The sequence below is a fragment of the Cydia fagiglandana genome, chromosome 25, assembly GCF_963556715.1.
Source record: "Cydia fagiglandana chromosome 25, ilCydFagi1.1, whole genome shotgun sequence".
In the NCBI taxonomy this organism is placed as follows: domain Eukaryota; kingdom Metazoa; phylum Arthropoda; class Insecta; order Lepidoptera; family Tortricidae; genus Cydia; species Cydia fagiglandana.
This window is the reverse complement of record NC_085956.1, coordinates 6,175,346-6,203,339: the sequence shown is the minus strand read 5'-3', so window position 1 is coordinate 6,203,339 and position 27,994 is coordinate 6,175,346. Positions and strand designations below refer to the sequence as shown.

Here is a 27,994-nt window from a genome sequence, read left to right as displayed (position 1 = left end):
CGTGCAATTGGCCGTTTCTCCGTTTCACCAATAGTTTAGGTACTATTATGCAAACTACACGCCTCCAAATAATATTACGACCTTTGCGAACATGGACAGTAAAGAAATATTTAAAAAAATATTATGACCCTAAGGCCCACTTGCACCATCCCACTAACCCGTGGTTAACTGGTTAAACCGTTAACCCAGTGGCATATTGTACCGGTAACCATGGCAACTCCAGATTTAACCGGTAAACCCCAGGTTAGTGAATGGTGCAAGTGGCCCTAAACGGCCTAAGACCCACTTGCACCATCCCCCTAACCCGGGGTTATGCGATTTAACTGTCAGCCCAGTGTCAAATTGTACTGGTAACCATGGTAACTCCAGGTTTAACCGGTTAACCCCGGGTTAATAAAATGGTGTAAGTGGGCCTAAGCCGTTAAAATAATTATGGTTGTTGAACCACGCACATAAATAATTTTTTGATTCTAAAAATAGATTTTATTTTGAACTCTAAGTCACAGTACCTAAAGCTGTATTTAGCTTGTGTCTGTGTGTGAAAAATAACTCAATATATATTATTCGAAACTATTTAGTATTAACATTTATGGAATTAAAATTTCAGAAATCTATTTACACAGCTGTAAGTTCTTTAGTCCAGAGAACGCGTCATTTTGTAACGTAACTAAGAATTCATCATATGTATAAGTAATAAATTTGCTAAAAACGGCCTTCAACTAAGTTTTCACCAATACAATATTAAACTCTATTCCACTGACATAAGAATCAAAATTTGTCGTGTGAAAACCAATTATCAGTCATGATATCATTACTAAACTTATGGCAATACACATCCCTATAAGGTCATAATTTTATATTTAAAAAAAAACGTTTCTTCCCTCAGTCATTGAAGTTATTAGTTATTTTACTATCGTACTAAATTATATACTTATGGTTTTTTTCATACAGTATACGTATAATATACTTATATCGCCATGGATCCATTAAACTAAAACTATTTTAATATTTCACTAATCTAGAAGACATTTTTTGTGGTACACAAATCAGTGAAAGTAAATTTAATTGTTACTTATAAAATGTCTTAACTGACATGTCTAACATTATCTTTGTCAAACATGTCAACTACACCGGACACGGACAGTGTATAAACAAAAATTATATTATCTTTTGTAAACTTAGCAGGCAAGGTAGAAGTACTAGTGCTCGACGCTGCACTAGTATTCGACATGGGAACTTTATGTCAAAGTAACATAGGTTAAATTTGAACGGCGAAGATTTTTCTGTGTTCAAATTTAATCCTTGTCACTTTGACATAAAGTGCCCATGTCGAATACTAGTGCAGCGTCGAGCTCTAGTACTTCTACCTTACGTAACATAGGGTATAGACATCTGAGGGGTCCGTTTGATTTGTCAGAATGAAAGATCGTGACATGACGCAAAAATGCATGTGTTTTACGCCCCTTTATGTAAACACATTAGCGACACATAGTTACGTACAATGTACCGATAGATATGCACGAGTTCGGATGTAGATAAGTATATCCGTATACGTAATGCTTATGACTAGTTATGACACATAAACGAGTAATTTTAGAAGTTGGAATTTCAACGTGATTTTTCTAAGATTTTAGTGATAAAATAAAAACTGGATTTGTTTGTCACTAGCGACCCACCCCGGCTTCGCACGGATTAACAAATTATGCACCTTCCTTAAGAATCACTCTATTGATAGGTGATAACCGCATGAAAATCCGTTCAGTAGTTTTTGAGTTTATCGCGAATATACAAAAACACAAACTTTGCTTTATAAGGTGTAATAATTAAGGACGTCGTGAAAAGCTCAGACATATAAATAACATACTAGTACAATTATTAATAAAAACTTACATTTATATAACGTCTAACTGACAAACACTGATTTAAACTTTCACGATTATTAAACATTATCAAACTCCGAGACCACGGGGACAACGCCGTCCTCGAAACGTCGGAGGTAAATCTTAAAACTTAAATACGCGATTAATTCCCGTTGTGCAGTTTGATAATGTCTAACTGCCAGTTTTCTTTTTGGATTTAACGTAAGCGTTTGACACTGTTGACCGATCTCTGACGACTGTTAGCTAACTGTAGGTAGCTTAAAAACGGCTTATTAATAGCAGAGAACATACCTGACTCTAAGGTTGTGTAGAACTGCAGGTTCGTGCAGGTATGACAGCGACGTGAGGTCATTCTGCCCGATGAGGAGAGAGGGGTTCCGCAAGGGCGGCATTTGGTTCTCATCTTTTATCTGTTAAGAAAAATAACTCGTTATTAATTGACCTCTTCCTAATTCGAATAGTGCAATAAAAAGAAAGACGTCACGCGCGATTTACAACTTGACAGCTAGTCATGCTAGCTTCATGGATTGGTATACAAACAATGTTTGGTAAGCAGTCATGACTGAATTTCATTTTTATGGTAATTTTTATGGAATATTGTTGAATTCGCGCCAATTCATCCGAATAAGGTAAATAAAGTTTGATTGATTGATTGAGATACTAGTGAAGTAGGGATTAACAGGACATTGTTACCCTTTGTAAGGGCCATTCAAATTAAAGCATTGTTAACTTATTACGTAGCCATTCAAAGTAAAGCATTGTACACAAGGTCATGTTGATGTACCTACATGATCCCTAAATCCAATTAAATGTCAACAGAATCTTATGATTATGGTACAGTCGCCATCAGATATATCAGAGCGGCCAAGGTGTTCACAATATCTGAACATGCACTCTAACGCCTTGACAATAGAGGCGTGCTCAGATATTTGTGAGCAGCTTGGCTGCTCCAATATATCTAACGGCGACTGTAGAAACAGCAATACTCTTAACTGTCCATCGTTAGACCTTATGCCTGTTGTAATAAGGATTACGAACTATCAGTTAACAGTACGGGTACATACCTTGATCTGTCGTATCTCTCCAGTCTGGTCCAACTTGGCAATGAGGACTCCGGAGCGGTAGTCCGCGGAGACTGTGGCACTCTCCCAGACTTTCTCGGGGTGTTCCACCCATATCCGGGCCCCCTGGAATTTTCCAAAAGTATTTACTTTTATAACTAATCTACACCAATTAGGTAAGTAAATATTCATTGCTATTTATTTTTATTTTATTTTTTTATTTTAATCTTTATTGCACAACACATGAAGGTACAAATGGCGGACTTAATGCCTTAAGGCATTCTCTACCAGTCAACCAATAGGTCCAACCAGAAAGATTAAGTAGGTGCAGTGTCATATCTGCTATTGTCTCATATATCTCAGTGTGTCTCACTCTCTCATTAAGCAAAATGTGAAATGATATGTTATTAGGGATGTACCGACTAGTCGCCGACTAGTCGGGAAAGCCGACTATCCGGCCACATTTGTAGTCGGCGATTAGTCGGCGACTAGTCGGCAAAAATGGCCGATTAGTCGGCACTTTATTAGTGAAAGAAAAACAGAAAAAAAGAAACCAACAGTTAATATTTACCATATGTTTTATGTCTATTTTACCAAAATACCTATTCAGGGTGTGAAAACTTTTTCTGCTCATCAGGATCGCAAAATAAAAGAAAGACAGAAATTGAACGAGGATTCTTGTGATAGGTCTTTGAACCAATAGAAAACACCTTTTAGCCAAGCTAATATATGAATAGCGCAACCAAAAGAGCAAAACTATTGTTTTTCAGCTGAACTTATACGAAACTAATGATCTGGCCGACTAGCCGACTAGTCAGCCGACTAATCGGCCATTCGAGCGCCGATTAGTCGGCTAGTCGGCCAAATCAATAGTCGGTACATCACTATATGTTATCTATTTTAGAGACATACAATAATATTATGATTGCATTAAACCAGGGTTCTCCAAACCCGGCCAAATCCGGCCCACGAGTGTTCCAATCCGGCTGCATTAAACCATTAATCCGTAAGCCTTTTGGCACCAATGAAAAACTGCATAACTTTGTTTATAACTCAATCAGAAAATGAACAAACCAAATCAAGATGACAATTTTGTTAGCAAAAATGTCAAAAAGTTTTCGGACATTCAATTTATTGTGATAGATTTTTTTAATAATAATATTGCCAGCGATACACACTCCCTTTTCCCTATCTCAAAAAGAAAACAAAAGTATAGGAATGTTCCAACCACATTTTTTTTTATTTTTCTTTTAACAAGTCAAAGCTCTGTCTATTCATTTTGCATTATTTGTCCTACATATGCATTAACTATGTTTATTCTTAGCTGCTAAATCATAGTTTATAAATAAAATGTTTAAGAAAAGAGTGCTGCTCCTATAGTATATTTTCATTTAAATCGATAGGTGGTCATAAAAATTATAATCATACAGATAATAATTAACACAAGCATAATCCAGCCAGAAAAAGTAACAATAAAAAAGCAAGATATTATCATTGATATCAGTAGGTATTTAAATTAACATAGCAATTATGTGTTATGTAGACATGATATAATGTATACGCAGTATACGGTGATCTTTACCGTGAACAGATTGAGGTGATAATTTACAACAAAATGAATAAAACATGAGACATTAAATTATCTCAAGCATAGTAGCATAGATAGTAAAAGTGGTGTAAACTTTGCCTATTACAAGTCCCCTAGTCCGACTAAACCAAATACGGCTTTAAAACTAAAAATTAAGAAAAAACTATTCCAAATTTAAAATGTTTTAGGTATGCCAAAATAAAAATAATCATTACCTTTGTGTAAAGCTCTTTCGTAGTCATTTTGATTTTTAGTTACAATCCTGGTTGAATAAAGGAACTGTGTTCTATAACATTATTTCACCACTAAATCAGAACTTTGATAATTCATTTTAGAAACAAGGTAGATTCGAATTCGCTAATTTTTACAATGCGAAACGTCACTGCATTGCATTGTTATTGACAGATGTCAAATTAGAAGCAATGTTTTTATCAATAATCGCTATAATCACAGCTGTTATTGTAATAGCGAAAGATTTTCTCCCCACAAGAAAACCTCATACCAGTGTAATGAGAATTCATAAACTCCTATAAGAAACTAGTTGGAATATCTAAAAAAACTGAAAACAATCGCGAAGAAAGTCATTCTTATCTTAATTTTCCCACGAGGGTTACCAACTCATAATATTCAAATGTAGGTCAAATCGACTATCAATTTTAAATTGACCTAAATAAATAAAACAACAATAACTAATGCATCGCCATGATTTATTAAACTTTTAGACTAGAATAACATGAAAATATTCCAGCCTTTATCATATCTTTTTTACATTTTTACTTAATATTTAAGGAAAACATTTCAAAATTTAAAAAGATAAGCGTGTCAGTGTTGCTAGTAAAGTGTAAATATTTCCATTAATGGGGAATAATATTTTATCAGTATCATAATCCATGACCAAAATTAGGTATAGTTGCGTAAAGTTCCATGAAGTAGCCTTTTTTATTTGTTTTCTTGAGACGGGAACCACGCTTGACATGCTTCCGTGGCGATTTCACATAGAGCGGTAAAGGTTTTGCCCCGGGAATCATATTCTGAAACAAAATTAAAGTTTTATAAGAAAAAAAAAGAAACATGACAGTACTGAGTGGCGAAATTTTAATAGCCATCAATATTCATATTTCTTTTCTTTCTAAAATATAACTTAATTACTATAAAAATAAAAATAGGAAAACGCAGCCGTATGCCGATTTTCCCGCCAGGAGTTGTCACATGCTTGTGAGTATTTTAAACCTGATTATTATTATTATAACTTATCGGGCATCAATAGAAACTATTATTTATTTAATTAATAACAAATTGAAATGACTACACTATGTAAAAACCATTTTGTTAGTTAAAAAAAGGAGCTAAAAATTGATTTGCCAGACTATAATCTGATTTAGTGGTATTCATCAAAATTTTATATTCAATGGATTGCACAGTAGATGCCATGGTATCAAGGAAAAGAGAGTCATATAGAGTAACAATTACATACATGTATGTATAGCTATTGGGTAGATCATAAACTACAGATGGTCAAACAAATTTTGCCAGTAGAAAAAGGCACGAAATTCAAATTTTCTATGGGACGATATCCTTTTGTGCCTACATTTTTAAAATTTGCCGCCTTTTTCTACTAACAAGATCTGCTTAACCCAGTATAAATACTGTAATATATGTTTATGTTTACAATACATACCAGAAGGCCCCCTCTTTCCAAACATTATTCCGTTCATAGGGGCGTTTTTGTAATTCGCTTCGCTGAGTTCTGCTAGAGACAGTAGGACGACGGCAACGCAGACTACACCGATAGTAAACCTCATCATGTCACCGGCCATCTATGGAAGATATTTATTAAATAAATTATCAATTTTATCCTTTTTTTTACATTTAAATCCGTCAATATGTACAAAAATGTACGTCAATATGTACAAATCTTATTAATGTCACCTATGTTAAAAATGGTCCTTCGAACCGGATCTATATTAATCCGTTAGAGATAATTAATTCTAGTAGGTCTAAGTAAGATGCATCAACCCAACTTTAATTAGTACATACTTAATATAGCAAATGCTGTATGGTATCTCCAACAAAATTTTACTTTACATTGTTAAATATTTATTTATATCTGGGTTTCTCTAATCTCTATTGTGTGATCTGTATTGAATGATCTTCACCAAAATATTAAGTACATGGATATCAAGCTGCAAAAGTGCATATCCACTTTATGAATGAATTCCATCTCATAAGCGGTATGTACAGGACACGATATGTACAGGAAATCTCGTTCAACTTTAATAAAATAGGCATTATAATTTGAAACTTAACCACGAAAACTACAACTTACCTTTTTTTTGCAATATTTTTTCTTCACTGGTAACTCTCGAAGCGACAGACGTCAACTGATGCCAGGGCCAAAGTTTCCCGCCATTTTATAGGGCAAAGCCTGAAGATGGCGGCTACTCGAGCAATTATTGGATTAGCGCACTCTGACCGCGTATTGACACTGATAGGGGAGTCTTCAGGGATTATAACTTAGTTAGTTAGTGCATATTGCTCGGATGTCCACGGGCTATTACTAAGCCCTTAATGTAGTTACCCGCAAATCCATTTAAGTTCGAAATTTATTGCTTTAATAAATAGTTTATTAAAGCTTACGTTTGGTTTATGTAGAGCCACATCTTACATTTTTCTTTTAAAAACATTAATAGAGTTAGATCAAGAAAGGTCTGCGGCGATTTTGATAGCCCATGCAGTGAAAGTGTTATTTATACGTCATAATATCATAGAAGTTTGACGTTTAAAATAACACTTGCACTGCGTGGGCCATCAAAATATATGCAGAGTTTTCTTGGTCTAACTCTAACATTATTTTATTTGAGTATGTATATGTATTAAAAATAGAGCAAGCACAAGTATCAATTTCTAATTATTAATACACCATCTTATATTTACATAGATCCTTCGTAACAGGTAGCAGGCACTGTTCAACAATCATCAGGTATGTTGCGGATGCAGATTTTTTTTACATCCGCGGATGCGCATGCGGATATTTAAAGCCACATATCCGCGGATGCGGATGTCAAGAATTGTTACTCAAAAAACGTCAAATATTACAATTTCAGCTTTTTTTATTAAAAAAAAACGAAACGTTTAGTAGTTCAGCCAGAATTTTGGGATCTAGATCATCTAGACGAGTTCGTTATATATATAATGACGAAATTACCTTAGCACTTACGCCGCCGCTAATACGTTCCTGTTACCGACTTGGTCGACATCCGCATTATGCGGATGCTCCGCATCAATTTTATGCGGATGCGAATGCAGATGCGGATGTTGAAAATAATGCGGATGTTCCGCGGATGCGGATGCGGATGCGAATATCCGCAACATCCCTGGTAATTATATATTGCCTATAAACTACAACTTGTTTTTAAAATACTTATTTAGTGCTATATTTTATACAAACTGCTGGAAAGAGGATTCTGGAGATAATTTAATAAGGTCAGCGGTCAGCTTTCGTTGGTCAAGTTTTTCTGTAAGCTAGACATCCAATCTTCATCCTTAATCAGATCATGCTGGGAAGTATAACACAAATTAGTGATAATAAATACGAAAGAGGATAGCCTCAGCTGCGGTATAAAACGGAGTACAGGGCGGTATTCTTTAACAGTCTACTTCTGGGCTTGTAAGGCATCAAAAGAGATAGAAATTTAGAGTAATCAATAAAGCAAACTTTAAATTGTTGTAAGTACCTAGTTGTAAGCAAAGCCAACTGAATATGAATACTGTTCGAACAAGAAAAGACTGCAGAGATTTTGATGTGTTGTTTTAAATGTTAAACTTTAAATTACACTTGCATAGCGCGGGCTATCAAAATCGCTGCAGACTTTTCTTGGTCTAACCCTATCGTTATTTCAAATTATAGCCTAGCCGATGCGTGGTTCATCCTATTGAAATAATTGATTGGAAAAGTACAATCGTCTAATGTTTAGAGTTAGACCGAGGTAAGTCTGCAACGATTTGGATAGAACACGCAGTGCAAGTGTTATTTATACGTCACAGAAGATTTCATAGAAGTTTGACGTTTAAAATAACACTTGCACTGCGTGTGCTATCATAATCGGTCCAGACTTATCTCGGTCTGATTCTAAACGAATTAAAACTGAAACGTCTGAAATTAAATACGCATCTAATAAGTAGGTATCTTTTAATATGATATCTTTTGTTGGATTTCAGATTCGCGATGCATGCCTTCATCACTCTTTGCTTCCTGGTTGTCGTCATGTGTGCTCTCCATTTCACTGAGGGAGCATACAAGAAGCCTCCATTTAACGGTTCCATTTTCGGAAAGCGGGGCTACGTTGGTAATTTGCAATATCAGCTGACAAAGTTTAAATATGGCCCTATTTTTTTTTTACTCGGTACATTACTTACCAAGTTTTGAAGGACATATTCTTACACGTGTAATAATATGTTATGTATTATCTTTTCAGAATATGATCCAACAGGCAGAGCCTTGTCTGCCCTCTGTGAAATTGCCTCCGAAACCTGCCAGGCGTGGTATCAAGCATTGGAAAATAATTAATTTCGTACAATTTATTCCATTCAAAATCTCCTAAATGTAATTACTAATTATACACTCGGCCTTTTCAACTTTCAATACATACAATTACGCTTTAAGGGATATGTAGATAACATTTGAGGCGTGTTTCTTATATAAGAATTAATCTAATTTTTCTGTAGTCTAGTCTAGCATAGCTCTACTCCAAATATGGCTTTATTATTTTTATTTTACCTGTAATTAAAATTGATCGTGATTTTAAAGTTATAAACATTTAACCCAAGCTGATACTGGACAATAGAGAAATTGTATTCCTTGTTTTATTTTTAAGCCAATTTATGAAATAAAATTATGATATATAATGACTAAATGATAAATAAAGAATATCAAAATATATCTTTAGTATTTTTTTTCCTTAGCCTATTTAGGTGTCCCATTGTATTATTTAAGTAAAACAAAACTTTACAATTTCACGTAGGTAACCAAAACGGACCTACCAGGTAGGTCCTACCTACATATAATAAAATAAAAATGTGTACTTAAGTGAAGTAGAAACAGAAATATAAACAATGTAGGTATGTTGTATATTGTATGTGACATTATGAATTCGTATGTTAATCAAGATTACTTAGCCAGAACGACGTAATGAGTAGGTATATGCAAGTATATATGTAAACTGGTGGGATTGGTAACTAACTTAACTAATTGCTTGGCGAGTTAGTTTGTCTTAGCAAGTTCTTAATGGACGGTTAATCTTGAGTTCCACTTGTGTATACTTCATATACTGTATAAGCAATATCACCTAAAACAAAATTACATAGCTTTCACGTAGATTAAATGATAGAAAAAACATAGATTTTTTTGTTTTATATACGTACTGTCGTAATTTTATTTCAATTAAATTAATATACCTAAAGAAGTGTGATTTAACAGTTTCCTCGTAATTCCGTAAACTGGAAAACATCATACACGGAACCTCAATTTTCACTTCAAGATTGATTTTGTTTTGAAATAGGTACCTATGATCGATAACTATGAATGTATGTAAGAAAGAAATAGAGGATATAAAGGAGAAGTACGTGACATTGGCTCAACATAATGGACTGAAGGCAGATCTTGATCTCTTGAAGTCAAGTTCAGATAAATCTAACAATTTTAATTTTGTGAATACTAAGCGCGGTGGAGCTGGTGTGTTTTGTAATTTAGATAACACTAGTCTTTGTAATAGCGGGCCCATGGGTTTACTACCCCAAACGCAAGATTTGAGTAATTGTGACGTGTCCAAAATAAGCAATGACAGCGTTATAAGTAACCTGCAAACCTCCTTACCATCACTACAACATCCCACGCAAACCCGAAATGAAACGGTTACGTTACATAAATCAAAACACAAAAGTGATGTAAACAAATGTTCGCCTACCGCAAAAACGTCAAAGTCAGCTGCTGACTCGTTATTTCAAATGCACCATACGAGTAGCGACGAGGGCGAAACCGGTCCCGCGGCGGCGCAGGCGCAGAGCGCTGGTGGGGCGACGAGCGCGTTATCAGTTACTGGCGAGATTACAAGTGGCTGCGTGAGACACACGGATGCGGCGTTCGGTCCGAACATAAATAATCAAGTACCAACGGCAAAATGTGATGATGACGAGGAATGGCAATTAGTGCAACGTAAGAAGATGAAAAATCGTCGTTTTATAGGTAATAGTGGAACAGCAATTGTAGACCCTAATAGTAAATTTAGGGCCGTTTCCAATATTTTTACGATGTACATATACAACGTTGACAAAGAAGTCACGGAAGAAGATATTATGCAGTACGTCAAGGAAAAAGGGAGCATACAAGTGAATGTGGAAAAAATGAAAATGAAAATCTCAAAAAGTTATAACTCTTTTAAAGTTTTTGTACCGAGATCTAAGCTTCAAATGTTTATGAGTGATGACTTCTGGCCGGAAGGTATTTCATACCGGAAATTTATTGGCAGAGCAGATGCTCTGAAAATTGGCGTAAAACATAAATCAAAATAATGGAAGATACAGCTAAGTTAATAACTTTTAATTGTAGAAGTGTAACTAGATCGGTTGACTGTATTAGGCGACTGTGTGTATCATCGGACATTATTGCGTTGCAGGAAACATTTCTTTTGCCGCATGATATTGCATACTTAGGCCAAATTGATGATAAATTTGCCTTCACGGGTACATCAGCGGTGGATACGTCGGCCGGGGTACTTCGCGGGCGTCCTTATGGAGGAGTGGCTCTGTTATGGAGGAAATCGCTCTTTACAGATGTTACAGTGATAAAATGTAGTAGTGTTCGTCTTGCTGCAATTAAGGTACGATATCGGAACTGCTCTTTGTTATTTTTCTCTGTGTACATGCCCACGGACTCGTTGGACAATATTATTGAGTTCACTGAGTGTCTAAGTGAGATAAGTGCCATAGTAGACAGTAACGATGTGCAATCCGTTTTCATGCTAGGGGATTTTAATGCTCATCCCGATACATTGTTCGGTCATGAGTTATTGACTTTCTGTGCGGAACAACAATGGACATGTGTAGACTTAGACTTACTATCGTTAGACACCTATACCTATGTTAGTGACGCACACGGATGCCGGCGATGGCTTGACCACTGTGTAGTCACGGAGGCCGCTCGGGGCCTTATTGATGCGGCTGAAGTGCTTTATGATACATATTGGTCGGATCACATGCCTTTACAGATTAAACTTAACTTGACCTTGACTAGGCAGTCTATTCATTTGTCGAGCCCGCCTAGTAACAATAATGTCAGATGGGGAGAGCGAGATGCTATGCAAATATCTAGGTATACAGAATTATGTAATGATAAGCTAAAAGAAGTCGATTTTCCTTCTGAATTGGCTAGGTGTGCCGGTAGGTTGTGTAGAGATTGTAGTCATAAAAATGTTTTGAACAATATGTATTGTGACATTATTAGTAAACTTACCGAAGCATCACAGTTAACTAGTAAGAACAGCAGGGCAACATTTAAACGTATAATTGGATGGAATAAGCATGTTAAGCGCTCTCACGGGGAGGCTCGGTCTGCTTTTCGAGAATGGTGTATGTTTAATAAGCCGCGTTCGGGTCCTTTATATGACAACATGTGTATTACCAGAAAGCTCTTCAAGTCCGCACTAAAATGGTGTCAAAATAATCAAACTCAAATTAAAATGGATATACTGGCACAAAACCATAAGGTGAGGGACTTTAAGAGTTTTTGGAAGAATACTAATAAATTGAACCCTAAGTCGAGTGTCCCTGTGAGTGTAGCGGGGCAACATGATCCCACCGCCATAGCAAACCTTTTCAAAGACCACTTTAAGGTAAATGCGCCCTTAATACGTCAAACTAAGGTGCTTAATATGGAGAGTCAGTCAAGGGACCTGAGTGTGCACTTCACCGCTAAGGAAGTCGCGTCAATAATTAGTGGTATGGAAAGAGGCAAGTCTCCGGGCCACGACCAGCTCAGTATTGAGCACCTAAAGTACGCAGGGGTGCATTTGCCCAGAGTATTGGCTATGTTTCTTAATTTGTGTCTTAGCCACTCACACCTGCCCGATGAGTTGATGAAGACTATTGTCGTGCCAATCATGAAGGATAAGACTGGTGACATTTCTGAGCTTTCTAATTATCGACCGATTTCGCTTGCCACAGTAGTAGCAAAAGTGTTAGACAGTTTGCTTGACAGGCATATGGCCAGTCGCATACACTTACACGATGCGCAGTTCGGCTTCCGGCCAGGTCTTTCTACCGAAAGCGCAATCCTGTCTCTCAAGCACACTGTCTCTCATTATACATCTAGAAAAACACCTGTCAATGCATGCTTTCTAGACTTGTCTAGGGCATTTGATCTTGTATCATATGACATTTTGTGGCAAAAGTTGACAGAGGAGACTGATGTGGCGGGCGAAGTTGTGTCGGTGCTTAGATATTGGTACAGTAAACAAACCAATTATGTAAGATGGGCAGGGTCACTCTCTGATATGTATGGGTTGCAGTGCGGGGTGCGGCAGGGGGGGTTGACCTCGCCTCGTCTCTTCAACTTATACATTAATCGTCTGATTGTTGAACTCAGCAGCACCTATAAAGGCTGTCATATCGGTGGAGTGTGCGTAAACAACATTAGTTATGCAGATGATATGGTGCTGCTGACTCCATCAATCAACGCGATGATCACTCTTCTCAGTATTTGTGAGAAGTATGCCGAGACCCATGGACTCAGATACAACGTAAAGAAGAGTGAGTGGCTTGTGTTTAAGGCTGGCTCCAAATATTATCCTGACGTACCACACCTAAAACTATGCGGGACTCCTCTAAATAAAGTCGTCAAATTTAAGTATCTGGGTCACTGGGTCACGGAAGATCTGAGTGATACCATGGATATGGAACGTGAGCGTAGAGCGTTGTCAGTCAGATGCAACATGTTGTCGCGTAGGTTTGCACGGTGTACGAAACAAGTCAAGGCGACGCTGTTCACAGCATATTGCCAATCTTTTTACACCTGCAGCCTATGGGCCAACTACACGCAGAAGGCTTACAACGCTCTACGCGTACAATATAACAATGCTTTCAGGGTTCTGATGGGGTTGCCTCGTTACTGTAGCGCCTCGGGGATGTTTGCCAATGCCGGAATAGATGGATTCCATGCCATCATGCGAAAGAGGTGTGCTTCAACCCTGAGCAGGATACGGGACAGCCCCAATGGAATCCTGGGCATTGTCTCAGAAACGTGGGACAGCCCCCTAATGAGGCACTGGCTCGGTCTGCATGCGCCAGTTCCGTATGTACCGGGTCATAGGTTAAGTTAGTTTTGTTTTATTTTTAAATTTTAATGTATTGTTTAGTTTTATATGATATTAACCCTAATTTTAAGTTTAGTAATAATGATACTAACCCCAATGGACCTAAAGTCTGAAATAAATTATTTTTATTTTTTATTTTATTTTATTTATTTTGAACAACTAAGATACAACATAAAATAACATAGAATAGAATAAAAATCTTTATTGCGAAACCATGGTACATATAGTCGTTGCAGTAAAAATTTGTAGAAACACAAAAAACAATTGTATGTTATCCGTATTTAAAATTTATTTGCAATGCCCTAAAAGGGTGTTAGGCCATTGCAAATAAATTTTAAATACGGATAACATACAATTGTTTTTTTTATAATAAAAAAATCAAAAAATATAAGCAATTTTGGCAAACTGTTTGATAATATCCTGAAAAAGGGGACTATTTTTATCCTGGTATCATTGGACTAAATGAGGCGTCTTTATCATATTTTTAAACGCAAGCATGGTTTAATGATGCGTCAGTCTTCAAATTGAGCATGCATTGAGATAAGGTTAAGTCAAACTGTACCTGTTTGTTTAATCAAAATAGGGTCTTATTTTAATGAAGTTAAAGCATATTATAGAAAAAAAATCATGTACATCGCATGGTGGCACGGAAAACCCGGAAAACCGATGGAGAACTGTCAGAAATCACATTCCTTATCTGTGGCGTCAATGGCTGACTGATTGATGTGGTATATCGTGTGTGAAATTATTTTTATCCGTAAACTATTAAGTTTACTTGGTTTACACAAAGCTTATTTCTATATGTTTATATGTAGTGACAATACATCTTTTCGGTCCAACTGTGTGACCAGTCAAAGTGAAGCGTAAGTGCGTCATCCGGATTTAAATTAAGGTAAATTTTCCTTTAATTTTATTATTTTTATGGTGCATAACTAGTGAGACGAATTAGCAGTTTTATTTCACATTACGCCGATAATAGTGTTTATTTACATATATTCCGTATATGGCGTGGATTCACACTGATATTTCCTATAAGAATCTGTTCCGAATCTTGATATGCAAAGTAGGTATTTATTACTATTTGATGTCAAAGCCAGTTGTTCTCACTAATCGGACTTTTGAACTTAACTTAGGCATTTACTTAAGTGCTAAGATTAGAAACTATGTATTAAGTTAAATATCTAATCATATTACAGACTAAAATGTTGCTATACTTCATTTTTTTAGCATTAGAAAGAACTTGGAAGAAGGTAAGCGATTTTGACATGTCTTTTAATTGAAAAACGCTTTTTAAAAATCAGTAACTATTACTAATGAAAGCAGAATAATATAAATGATCATATTAGATTCATAAATGTTACATATTTGCCGTAACTTATTTTTAAAATGTGTTTTTCAATTAAAAGACACATCAAGATTGTTTACCTTATTTCTAATGCTAAAAAAACGAACTATATGTTATGATTAATTTGGTCTGGTCTATAGTCTGTATCTTTAGATATTTAAATAAAAGTAAACTGGCTCCTACCCTAAAATGGCTCCTTTAGCTATTTGAGGGTACATGAAAACATTACACGATCAAATAATGTAGGTTAAAGTCAGGTCGTACAGTGACAGATTCAGGCGGTTTTGTATTTGGTTGGTTAACCAATAAATGTTATAACTACCCGAAAATGTACAAATTGTTTGTTTACTTTTATTTAAATACATAAAGATACAGAGTATGGTACCTACTTAGTACAAACCCAGTACCCATGTTTAACAAATTTAACTAACCTGTCTATTCTAAAACATAAAGGCAACTTCAATGTTTTATTATGTATCATCACCCACACTGTTACCTGTAACAGGGGTGCGTAACTCCTGACTTCGGTCAAACTTGGCTCCGCTCGGCTCAGCATTGCTCCGATCAATTATTAGGGTTGGCACCACTTGACTTCCTTTTGCGTGCACGACCACAGATAAGATAATCACTTGATTTTTGACAACCCTAAATAGCCGAAAGGGGTAGTGCCATATATTAGAAAGGGACAGCATGATTCCACCCTGAACCGCAGTCAAAGTTCGGTTTCTGTGCGGTAGTACTATTCATTATTCTGTGCCTGTAAGGTCTACTGATGTACAGTTTGGAGTGTTGCTGTTGTACTAAGCACAAAAAACAATACTAATACCTATTATGCTGATAAGCCTTCTTGGTATTGGACTTGTTTAACAACAATTGCACAGTAGCAATACTGTGTACTATTTGTACTATTTTACAGCAAAAAATGCATAATATACAAATAGGGATCGCTCCCATTTGCTAGTACTGGGGCCTGTTTCTCAATAGCTTGTAACTTGTAATACAAGTGGAAGTCTCTTTCTAACTTATAGTTCGTTTTTTTTAGCATTAGAAATAAGGTAAACAATCTTGATGTGTCTTTTAATTGAAAAACACATTTTAAAAATAAGTTACGGCAAATATGTAACAATTACGAATCTAATACGACCATTTATATTTTTCTGCTTTCATTTTAAGTAATAGTTTTTGATTTTTAAAAAGCGTTTTTCAATTAAAAGACATGTCAAGATCGCTTACCTTCTTGCAAGTTCTTTCTAATGCTAAAAAAAACGAACTATAAGCTGTCAAAAAGTGACATCCACTTGTATTACAATACAAGTTACAAGCCAAAGAGTAAAGCAAGGTCTGTTACAAGCTTTCACTTCAAAATCACTTTATGGGAATACAAGCGGATGTCACTTTTTGACAGCTTCTGTTGGAAAGGGACTTCCACTTGTATTACAAGTTACAAGATTTTGAGAAACGGGCCCCTGGTAGTAAACCCAGGGATGGTAGTAAACCAATTAAAATTATATACTTATGGTTAGGGAGGCGAGGTAGCTAAATGGCGTAATTCAACGGCGCCGTCGAGACCTATCAAAATCGAAAGATAAAATAATTTCGAAAAGAAAAGCTCGTATGGCAAAAACCATTTTAGCGGTGGGTTTGGCGTGTACGGTTTTTCAAAAATGTTAAAAAAAACAGTTACTTGGGCATTCTCGAGCGCGTCAGATATTCATACTACGTATGCCCCGAGTGCCTCTGATAACAACGGTATACTAATCTGCCGGTTTGCGTGGTGGGGGTAGGCATATAAAGTAGTCAAAAATGCAAAAAAAAAAAATTTACTCGGGCGCGTCAGATTTTCGGAAGGGGTGTTAAGTAGGCCCCAAGGAAGCTTCCTTTAAAAAAACTGACGATTTCGGCGTGACGATAAGTTACGATGAATTTTTGAAAATGCAAAAAACAAAAGTTTTTTTGAAATACTCGAGCGCGTCAGATTTTCATAGGGGAGGTTTATCTCGGTATCCTGAAAGCATATTTTTTTAATCTGACAAAAATGTTGGTGGGTTCTCTTAATCTGACCGATTTTATGATGCTTCAAGTCAAAAAGTTTTAACTTTGGACAAAAATGTAAAGAGACCTTTTTTGTGTAAAATAAAATTACCTTTTTTGTTTATTTAAACTTTTTTTTTGTAAAATGTATCGTTCGCGACTTATATGCCGCAACGCGTTCTTAGGAAGACGAAATGGCTCCTCCACACTTCCGGTCATGCGGAAACCGGCAGATTTTGTATTTTTAGTAAGTTTTAGATTATATTCTTCAAAATAAAAAATAAAAAAATCGCGCTTGAGAATACCGGATTAACGTTTTTTTTTTACAAGTTCGCGACCCTATAACTCGGCGGCGTCAAGGACTTATCGTCAGATTAGTTAAATTTAGTCTTTAAACACTAAAATCAACCCCCAATATCTTAATCTGACGCGCTCGAGTATTTCAGACTATCCATTTTTTTTTACTAATCTGATCGTCTATCCTAGGCGCGCGTCACTACATATAGAGCTAAATACTTTACAAGGTTGTTCTATTAGGTCTAAGGTATCTCTCATATCTTAAACTGCCACGCTCGAGTATTGCAAAAAATTCCCCTATTCGCCTCCCTAACTATTAGGTATTGTTTCTAACACATTGATGGAACTATTGTAATACACAGGCCTATTTCACACTATACAATTACTACAGGCCTATTTCACTGGCAAACGTCATAGCTAAGATATTGGACAGGCTGCTTGACAGACATTTGGATAGGCACATACATTTACATGATGCTCAATTCGGGTTCCGACCTGGCCTATCCACTGAAAGTGCCATCCTGAGTCTCAAGCAGACTGTTCAATATTACACAGCTAGAAAGACACCTGTATTTGCCTGTTATCTGGACTTATCAAAGGCTTTTGACCTGGTATCGTACGATAGGCTGTGGCTGAAGATGAAGGAAGAGACTAACATATCTGGTGAAGTAATTTCCATTATGAGGTACTGGTACAGCAGGCAGAAAAACAATGTTAAATGGGCGGGTGCGCACTCGGAAGTGTATGGGTTGGAGTGCGGGGTGCGGCAGGGGGGGTTAAGCTCGCCTCGGCTCTTCAGCCTGTACATGAACCGGCTCATCGAGGAGCTCAGCAACACCAGCGTAGGATGCTCAGTAGACGGAGTTTGCATAAACAACATCAGTTATGCGGATGATATGGTGTTGCTCAGCCCCTCGATTAGTGCGTTACAGAAAATGTTACACATCTGTGAGTCATACGCCGAGGTCCATGGGCTTAAATATAACGCAGACAAGAGCGAGTTCATGGTTTTCAAGGCTGGCACTAAAACATATCTCGATGTACCACCTGTCAGGTTATATGGGGCGCCGTTAAAACAAGTACAACAATTTAAATATTTAGGCCACTGGGTCACCGATGACTTAAGCGACAATCTTGATATAGAGAGGGAACGTAGGGCGCTGGCTGTGCGTTGTAATATGCTGGCCCGGCGGTTTGCACGTTGTACTGATAAAGTCAAAGTAACCCTTTTTAGGGCGTACTGCCAATCTTTTTACACGTGCAGCCTTTGGGTCAGACATACGCAGCGTGCATACGGCGCCCTGCGTGTCCAGTATAATGATGCGTGTAGGGTGCTGTTCGGGCTGCCACGACACTGCAGCGCCTCCACGATGTTTGCGGAGCGGCAAATTGATGGCTTTCACGCCGTAATCAGGAAACGGGCCGCCTCGATGATGAGGCGTGTGCGTGGCTCCACGAACACCATCCTGCAAACACTGGCTGAGAGGTGGGACTCCCCGATACTGCGGCGATGGATTCAGCTCCATACCGCAGTGGGGAAATAAATTTAAATAAGTGTAGGTACCTTTACTAACATAGTTTTAAGGATTACCTAATGTTACTAACATATTTAATTATACTTTACTTAATTTTAATTTTATTGTAATTATCTTATTGTAAATGGAATGTACATATATGGAATTTTATTCTGAAATAAATTATTTGAATTTGAATTTGAATTTGAATTTGAATTGTAATGAAATTACTAAATATTTACAAAGTTATCATTATATTTACCTATATTTTGCTCGGAAAGTAGTGTCTCTCTCGAGGCCTGTGCAAGCAGGCCTACACACCGAAATATTACATAAGGTGATTAAATTATAGTTCTTATTAAAATGTCCGAATTTTATGTGCTCTTAAGTATTCAATTACCTTAAATAAATCAGGATTATTCCATGAATTTATGTATTTAAACCAGGGGGTTTCAATTGTTTCAACAGTAAATGCCAAATACATGCTAGATACATGTTAGGGTAAAACACTGTTCATACTACAAGCTTTTATTTACTTTCACCTGACCGTTGTCTGTCTGTAATCAAATCTTGCAAGTTAAATTTGATCCACTTCCTGGTTTCCGATTGAGCTGAAATTTTGCATGCATATATAATTCGGATGACAATGCAATATTATGGTACCATCGAGCTGATCTGATGATGGAGACAGGAGGTGGCCACAGGAACTCTGTGATGAAACAACACAACCTAATTGTGTTAGGGGTTTTTAGAATTGTCTTAAGAGTATTAGTTGTCTGTCGTAAGGAAGGTACAGTCAGCGATAAAAGCTTGTACCAAAAATGACATTTTTGCCAAAAACTTATGTTTCTATTGTGTGTGTTACCTTTATTACCTTACCATGTGTATTTGATACGGATTGGCCAATTCGGTTGTGATTTTCAGTAAAGAGATATAGTCCGTGTTTTTTAGCATTAGAAAAAAGGTAAACAATCTTGAGAAATAAGTCAAGGCAAATATGTAACAATCATGAATGATATACGATTATTTACATTCTTTAGCTTTCATAAGTAATAGCAGAGATATATATAACTCCGTATAAGATAAATAAAGTCTAAGAAAAAAACGTGCCTTGAATATCAAGCAAAAGTCATTCTCGAATAGATGGCGCCATATACCTTTGGCCTATTCTCGGTTAGATGGCGTTGGCGACACCGTTTGATATTTAACAATTTTAACACATATCAGTGAAAGAACATGGGTCAGTGTGGAGCAATAAAAATTAATAATCATTTATCCGTAAACATATTTTGATTCATTTATACATTTTCAATTTTATTTTAAGTTTTAATCGTGTGTCGATAGATGGCAGTAATTGTACCGTGTCTACAAAATTTACTTTGACAGGACCCCTCTATACTATCTATTCTTTTTGGTAATAGTAACTGATTTTTAAAAAGTTTTTCATTTAAGACACGTCAAGATCGCGTAGTCTTTTTCTAAACCTAAAAAACGAATTATATAGCGGTTAATGTTACGGTGGTTTACGAATCGTCTGTAATCAAAATAATTAAAACCGGGCAAGTGCGAGTCTGACTCGCGCACGAAGGGTTCCGTACCATAAAGCAAAAAAAAAACCCAAAAAAAAGCAAAAAAAAAAAACGGTCACCCATCCAAGTACTGACCCCTCCCGACGTTGCTTATTAACTTTGCTCAAAAATCACGTTTGTTGTATGGGAGCCCCATTTAAATCTTTATTTTATTCTGTTTTTAGTATTTGTTGTTATAGCGGCAACAGAAATACATCATCTGTGAAAATTTCAACTGTCTAGCTATCACGGTTCGTGAGATACAGCCTGGTGACAGACGGACGGACGGACGGACGGACGGACAGCGAAGTCTTAGTAATAGGGTCCCGTTTTACCCTTTGGGTACGGAACCCTAAAAAGAGATGCTAATTACATGTATTTCGGTCAAATTTATCTCTGCATCGGCATGAGATTGTCTACTTTTCCCTCTTGAGAGGACTTGATTTTTAAAGGATACAAATGCTGACTAAAAAGTGTTTTATTGTGAAAAATATGAAGCGCCTAAACGTATAGCAATATCAAAGTGTGTAATGCAATAGTGGAACATTTCTTTATTTTCAGCGTCTCAGGAGATCCGGGCAGAATCAAAATGGATACATTGGCCACGGAACCGCCGCCAAAAAAAGTAAAAACAGAGTGCTCTATAGTCAATACCATAGACTATTACATTGAGAGTATAAAGCAAAGAAAAAGTAATCTTGTTGCAGTATTGCAAGATGATTTATTTCAACCAATTCCCTTAATAAATATATACATTGGACATATAAGGGACTTAAAAGATATTTCGAAAGCAATGGCCGTTCTCAGCGACAAAATACCGTTAAAAGAATTATCGCACTTGAAAAGAGTTCGGAAAAGGGATATAGTCCTATGCCCAGTACATTTTTTAAAAGGCATGTCGTCAATACAAGAATATATAGAAAGTAATGTTGAAGAATTGAAAGATATGTTTGAATATTTTAAAGAAGTCGCTGTGCCGTTTACACCACCGATTTTGACGAGCCATTTTAGAGATTGCAGCAAATTATGGTCCTGTAATTTTCATCCGAACAAATATTTAGAAAAATTAGTTGATGGCAACATTTTTAATCAAACAGAAAATGATGATCACACCAAGTTTATGACCATGGCTTTTGAGATAGCTAAATGGTATATCGGAGACTCACAAGTCAATTTATCCTGTCTGAACGTAGCAATAGTCGTCGATCCAACTTTTAATTCAATAGTCGCTGCTTCATTTGACCACAGATTAGAGCATCCAGTGCAACATGCCGCCATGTTGGCTATAGACAACGTAGCGAAGTCTCAAAATGGCGGAGCGTGGGGCGAAAGTAAAGCTGAGATTAGACTACGTGGCATAGACGAAAACTTGTTGGAATTTTTGAGAAAAAAGTTTCCAAGTGCAGCTTTTGGTGTGAAACCTGCTTTTAACGACAGGGGGCCTTATTTGTGTACTGGGTACTATGTTTATCTAATAAGAGAGCCGTGTTTAATGTGTTCCATGGCCCTGGTACATGCAAGAGTGAAGAGAGTATTCTTCTGTCTTCAGAACAACTCGTTGGGAGGCCTCAAGTCTCGTGTCAAGTTGCAAACTGTGACGTCACTGAATCACCATTTTGAAGTTTTTACTGGTTTTTTGGAATGATTGTATTTAGTTATAAGCAATAAATGAGGATTTATCAGTTTAATTTCTATTTTATTACAGTATTTACAGTAAATACCCTTGTAAATGAGAAAATACTAAATGGATATATTTGCTCCAATGAGCTTACCGTGGGGCTTAGTCAATCTGTGTAAAAATGTCCTGTATTTATTTATGTTTATATCTTTATTCTCTTTATAAAATGCCACCCATCGCCTCTAAGACCTACCTGCTTTTCCAACCTCTGGCTACCACATCACGTGAGCTACGGGTAAATGGATGGACATATATAGTGCAACTTATTTTTTTTTTTTTTTTTTTTTATTATGAATGGGCTTACTCATGGCCACAGACTAGCCGAGGCGTAGACGTGGCCTACGATGGAGCGAGCTCGCCCAGAAGGTGCCCAGAAGGTGGTATATTTACAGAAACAGATCTGCGGGCACAGCTACTGATAGCTATAGTATAGTTAACTTACATCCCAGATCCAAGGCTAACCATTATCCCTATTGCGTCATCAGTATTGTCATTTTCACAACTTCTGAACAACAGAACCTGACCAGAACATATTGACCTCCGCATACGAATAGTTCTTACTTATCTGTAGCAAAGACATATGTAACTTCGTATAAGACGAATAAAGTCTAAGGAAAAAACGTGCGACGGAATTCAAGTAAAAGTCATTCTCGGATAGATGCCGCACACACCTTTAGCCTATCCTCGGCTAGATGGCGTGACGACACCGTTTCATATTTAACAATTTTAACACATAGATATCAGTGAATGAACATGGATCAAAATGATATAAAAATAATAAAATCATTTATCCATATATATACATTTTTTAACCGACTTCCATTTCATAGAAGGAGGAGGTTCTGTATTCGGTTGAGGCTATTTTTTTTTCTATGTAAGACGGATGACGGAGTAACCGGTGAACGTCACCGGTTACTCCGACATCCGTGGTCCGATTTGAATAATTCTTTTTTTGTTTGAAAGGAGCTACCTCCGAGTTGGTCCCATTTTAATTTGGTTCTGTTCTGATGATGGAATCCATGAGGAATTGAGGGAACTCCTCAATTTTTAAAGGCACATGCATGGTGATTTGGGTGTTTTCTTAAGCAACTCGAGCATTTTCTCCCGAAAACCACCACTTTGATGAAGTAGACCTGATGATGATGATTGTTTTGATGATAATGATATGATGATTTTTTGAAATGTATGTTCAGCGATTACTCCGGCACCTGTGATCCGATTTGAGTAATTCTTTTTTTGTTTGGAAGGAGTTACCTCCAAGGTGTTTCCAAATTATTTTTGGTTCTGGTCTGATGATGGAATCCATGAGGAATTGAGGGAACTCCTCAGTTTTTAAAGGCACGTGTAAAGTGATTTCGGTGTTTTCTAAAGTAACTCGAGCATTTGCTTCCGAAAACCGCCAATTTGATGTAGTGCAAGTGTAGCCCTACCACGAGTTTGACATTGACATATTCGCTAAGTTAGCGACGCTAACGTCTTTGTAACTTACTTTTTATGCATCTCGCTTGCACTAATATGCCAGTACGAGCGAGATGCAAAGAAAGTAAGTTACACACACGCTAGCGAATAAATCAATGTCAAACTCTTGGTAAGCTGGTAAGGCTACTGATCGGGGGTTAGGGTTAGGAGTTAAGGGGTCGGGGAATGGCGGTTGAAGGGCTGCTGGTTCAGGGTCGAGGGGTTCATGGATCAGGGGTTGATGCGCTGTGAGGTAGAGTGATCGGGGGGTTGAGGGATTGGGTCAGTGACGGGGCGGAGGATGGATTTAGTGTAGTGACAGGAATTATAATTTCCCAGACGGACTCGAGAAAATTCCTGATTACATATTTATTAAAGTAGGTACCCGCATTTAATTTTAATCATGATGTTGTTTTTAATTCATGCGTCCTGCTCTTAACAATGCATTAAAACTAAAAATTGAAAAATAAAAACCTTTTACAAAAAAAAAGAAAACCGACTTCAAAAAGGATGAAATAAAATATTATCCTTTTTAAGTCTATGCGTTACCAACTGATATGTTTGAAGTCGGTGCCAAGCCAAGTAGTAACAATACCCGTCAAAAATAATCAGCTTTATGACTATAAATCCCATTAGAACTGTACTAATAACTATTATAAATGTGTAAGTAATTCTGTCTGCCTCTTTGTCGCCTTTTCATGGCTAAACAACTGAACCGCTTTAGGTGAAATTTGGCAAGAACGTAAATTCCTTGAATTGTTTTATATTTTGAAATGTAGTCCTCTGAATAAGGAACGGGAAATAACTCAGTCCCAATCCCACGCTTGCGTGCCCACAAACATGGTACGGACTGTGCCAAGAAGGTTAGATCGTGTGTTCTGAGGTGTGTTCTTAGTACAGTCGACGTCAAAGATATGTTTACACTTTTGCACCTTACTCCTTTGTAATAAGACGAAAAGTGTACCTAAACATATTTTTAACGTCGACTGTACCTACAGAAAGTACGTTCATTGTCGTCGTGTAAGGCAATCTAACGTACATCCTTATCGAATCGCACCAAAATCATGGTATGCTTCAAAAGTTGGCTTGGCACCGACTTCAAACATATCAGTTGGTAACGCATAGACTTAAAAAGGATAATATTTTATTTCATCCTTTTTGAAGTCGGTTTTCTTTTTTTTTGTAAAAAGTTTTTATTGATAACTTTATACGTTTTCATTTTGAGTTTTAGTCGTGTGTCAATAGATGGCAGTAAAGAGTAAAGAACCGTGTCCCGCATAGTATGGGTTCTGGGCCATGACGCATCCCGAGGTAACTTATATATCATTAGATAGTGCATAGCCTATATTGATAGAATATATCGTTTTTATGAGCGTATTTGGTGGGCATACCTTGTTAGCAAAAAAGTCTACTGCCAGTACTGCCTTATAATAGGGCGGCAGAAACCCATTTCATTTGTAAAAATATTGCCTATTATTTATATTGTAACATATTGAAACATTGTATTCATGCTTTTCAAATGCCAGATTCAGTTATTTTTTAAACATTTTTAATGTTTGACTTTGGGCATAATTTAATATAAATGGAAATCGTCACAGTCACGTGCTACAAATTATTATTCACAAAAAAATATATAAGTGCCTATTTTAAAGTGATACTTTTTAGTATGAGGAATAAATGAGCTAAATTACACAATTTTTTATTTAGTACAAATCGCCATACAGTGATAGTAAAGGCCATAATTGTCCTAAAAAAATACATATATATTTCATTTATTGTGCAAAAAACAGTTTATTTGTATGAAAAGGTATAACGATTATTTCAAAAATGAATTCATCGTCCCTAAATTATACGAAAATGATATATAACTTGCCCTAGATGATAAGAGCATGAAGAAATATAGCATAGATTGGACCTGTGGAGCCGACCATTTCCCCTCTTCCCTTCTTTTTGGTACACGGTATGATCTCGTTGCTACCGGGCCAAATCAGCATATTATTTGGTAATAAGGGTATGCAAGGCATCGAACACAACCAATAAAACCTCCATGATTAGAAATAGGGGACATATTTTATAAGATTTGACAGTATCCAGGAAGAATCTTCAGATATATATAAACGGCAATTAAGCCAACGGTGATGGGTTGCCTATAATCATATGCCCACTTCAATTAACAATGAAACTATTTTTCTGTGAATGTACTCGTAAACCCGTATCCGTTAGTATGCAATTCATTAATGGACGCACCATGGCCCAAATCGGGACACGGTTCTTTACAGTGACTACAAAATTTACAATGACAGGACCCCTCTATACAATCTATTCTTTCTGTAAGAACAACAACTAATCGAAGTTTTCCTCTCATTATAACGAGTCGTTATATTATGCTAAAATGACATGAAAGTTGGCATGGAAATTAGAGCAGGTAATATCCGGAGACGCCTTCAAGAGCTTACCCCTCTGCTGAAAACCTTGCATAATTGTGCAAACTTTTGTATGACATTTATCTGACAAGGCTATTTTTACGTTACGTACAAATACATACATTTGACGTGCCTCTCCCCCGCAAAAATCGGCAGACTGTCCAGAAAATTACAGACAAGGCATCTCCATTAGGTTATATCCTCCAAGTTAATTGCATTGCAATTTTTACTAATAAAAACTGAATACAAAATTCTATTGTATGAACCTACTGCACCCAATGTGGAGGATGGAAGTTCTAACTTAACTGGTCTAGGTCTCAGAGTTCAAGGATCTAATTCCCTGTGAACCTTGGCTGAAAGAGCTGAATGTCTATTGTATATTATACAACGTTGATTGGTTACATGGAGCTCTGAATAGTATGAGGCATTTAAAGGACCATGCGACTGGTAAATATCAAATGACATTTCGTACATAAGTTCCGAAGAACACATTGGTACGAGCCGGGGTTTGAACCCGCGACCTTCTGATTGAAAGTCGCACGCTCTACCGCTAGGTCATCAGCGTCACTCAGTGGCAATGGAAAGAAGATTATTTCTTTAATATTGGAATAGGCAATACACTGACAGCATAATAAACGGCTAAGTGCGAGTCGGACTCGCGCGCGAAGGGTTCCGTACCATTACGTCCCACTTAAATATTTATTTTGTTTCGTGTGTAGTAGCGGCAACAGAAATTACATCATCTGTGAAAATTTCAACTGTCTAGCTATCACGGTTCATGACGAGTTACAGCCTTTCCGCCTGGTGACAGACAGACGGACAGCAGAGTCTTAGTAATAGGGCCCCGTTTTTACCCTTTAGGTACGGAACCCTAAAAATGAAGTGTCCAGAGTCTTGGGACCGTCAGCGTAAAAGAGACAGTTTGCCTTCTCTCTCCATAATGTTCTTGTAATTGGCTCTTGGGACAATTCCCGTGCCCCATTTTGCTTAGCGACGAAATGAATGACATTAGGCGGGGTTTACTGCGTACAGTCGACGGCATATTTTTTTAAAATTATTATTAGTGGCGTTTTCAGTAAGAGCGCTAGAAGTTAGTAGAAGTTTTGTAAAAATTGATTTATTCTGTGATTTCCCCAACTTTGAAATATGTTGCCATTCGTAAAATGACGTTGTATCTCTCTTTGTCTTTCTTCTTCGTTTTATGGGACATTCAAAGCTGAAATGCAGCTCCTGCTTATCCTTAACCTTTCATATGTGTGGTCATAAATGGAGGGTTCAAACCTGGGCTGTTCTGTATCTTCTTTATTTGCCATGCCCTAACGGATGTCGGCGACCACCTTTGCCATCTCTCCTGCTTTTAGCCATTCTTGCTAGTATGGCTGCGTTACCTACGTTCGTCCATTTTTTAATGTTGTCAAGCCAGGTGACCCTCCTTCCCTTTCCCCTCTTCTGTACTGACAGAACAGTATACATAATTCTCGACAATAATGCAAAAAAATGGGTCACAATCATTATCATACGGAGACAAGAGGTTAAAGATATCCTGAATTCATAAAGGGCGTAACCCTTTTTGAATGCAGGATATTTGCATATAAATAAATATCCGCACAAATAATTTGCTAGGTCGATTAGGTCCCCTAGGGCTGATAGGACAATTTGGTTCTAAAAGCGGTACAAACCAGTATCGTCGAATTAGTAGTGGCCAGCGTTCTGCAGAAAATAACCTTTGCGATATTACTGGTGTGAACTAGATTCCGCCGTGTGGCTTAAAGACGTTACCTGTATT

The 27,994-nt window shown here is 37.0% G+C and overlaps 5 protein-coding genes across 5 annotated transcripts in view; 3 read left to right on the top strand and 2 right to left on the bottom strand.

The window, feature by feature from the left end:
• Positions 1 to 5,133, bottom strand: part of LOC134677126 (unconventional myosin-Va) — an 81,818-nt gene extending 76,685 nt beyond the window's left edge. Inside the window, exons 1-3 of the mRNA XM_063535584.1 lie at positions 4,745 to 5,133; positions 2,945 to 3,067; positions 2,172 to 2,290 (exon numbers count right to left, since the gene is read on the bottom strand). Coding sequence (XP_063391654.1) covers positions 2,172 to 2,290; positions 2,945 to 3,067; positions 4,745 to 4,771 — 269 coding nt within the window. The 5' untranslated portion in view covers positions 4,772 to 5,133. The remainder of the gene's footprint in view (positions 1 to 2,171; positions 2,291 to 2,944; positions 3,068 to 4,744) is intronic.
• LOC134677163 (neuropeptide SIFamide-like) overlaps positions 1 to 9,136 on the top strand; it is a 162,999-nt gene extending 153,863 nt beyond the window's left edge. The window contains exons 2-3 of the mRNA XM_063535621.1: positions 8,753 to 8,875; positions 9,005 to 9,136. Of these exons, the coding sequence (XP_063391691.1) occupies positions 8,755 to 8,875; positions 9,005 to 9,096 (213 nt within the window). The 5' untranslated portion in view covers positions 8,753 to 8,754 and the 3' untranslated portion in view covers positions 9,097 to 9,136. The remainder of the gene's footprint in view (positions 1 to 8,752; positions 8,876 to 9,004) is intronic.
• LOC134677122 (neuropeptide IMFamide) lies at positions 5,218 to 6,358 on the bottom strand. Its single transcript, XM_063535579.1, has 2 exons — positions 6,208 to 6,358; positions 5,218 to 5,560 (listed from the first exon to the last, which is right to left on the bottom strand). The coding sequence occupies exons 1-2, from the start codon at positions 6,344 to 6,346 to the stop codon at positions 5,469 to 5,471; spliced, it is 231 nt and encodes a 76-aa protein (XP_063391649.1). The 5' UTR covers positions 6,347 to 6,358; the 3' UTR covers positions 5,218 to 5,468.
• Positions 9,137 to 14,595: 5,459 nt separating the features above from the next.
• LOC134677062 (probable inactive tRNA-specific adenosine deaminase-like protein 3) lies at positions 14,596 to 22,337 on the top strand. Its single transcript, XM_063535502.1, has 2 exons — positions 14,596 to 14,786; positions 21,211 to 22,337. Exon 2 carries the CDS (start codon positions 21,239 to 21,241, stop codon positions 22,292 to 22,294), a length of 1,056 nt encoding a protein of 351 aa, XP_063391572.1. The 5' UTR covers positions 14,596 to 14,786; positions 21,211 to 21,238; the 3' UTR covers positions 22,295 to 22,337.
• On the top strand, positions 17,958 to 19,137 carry LOC134676881 (uncharacterized). Its single transcript, XM_063535266.1, has one exon. It carries the CDS (start codon positions 18,206 to 18,208, stop codon positions 19,109 to 19,111), a length of 906 nt encoding a protein of 301 aa, XP_063391336.1. The 5' UTR covers positions 17,958 to 18,205; the 3' UTR covers positions 19,112 to 19,137.
• Positions 22,338 to 27,994: the final 5,657 nt, after the last annotated feature.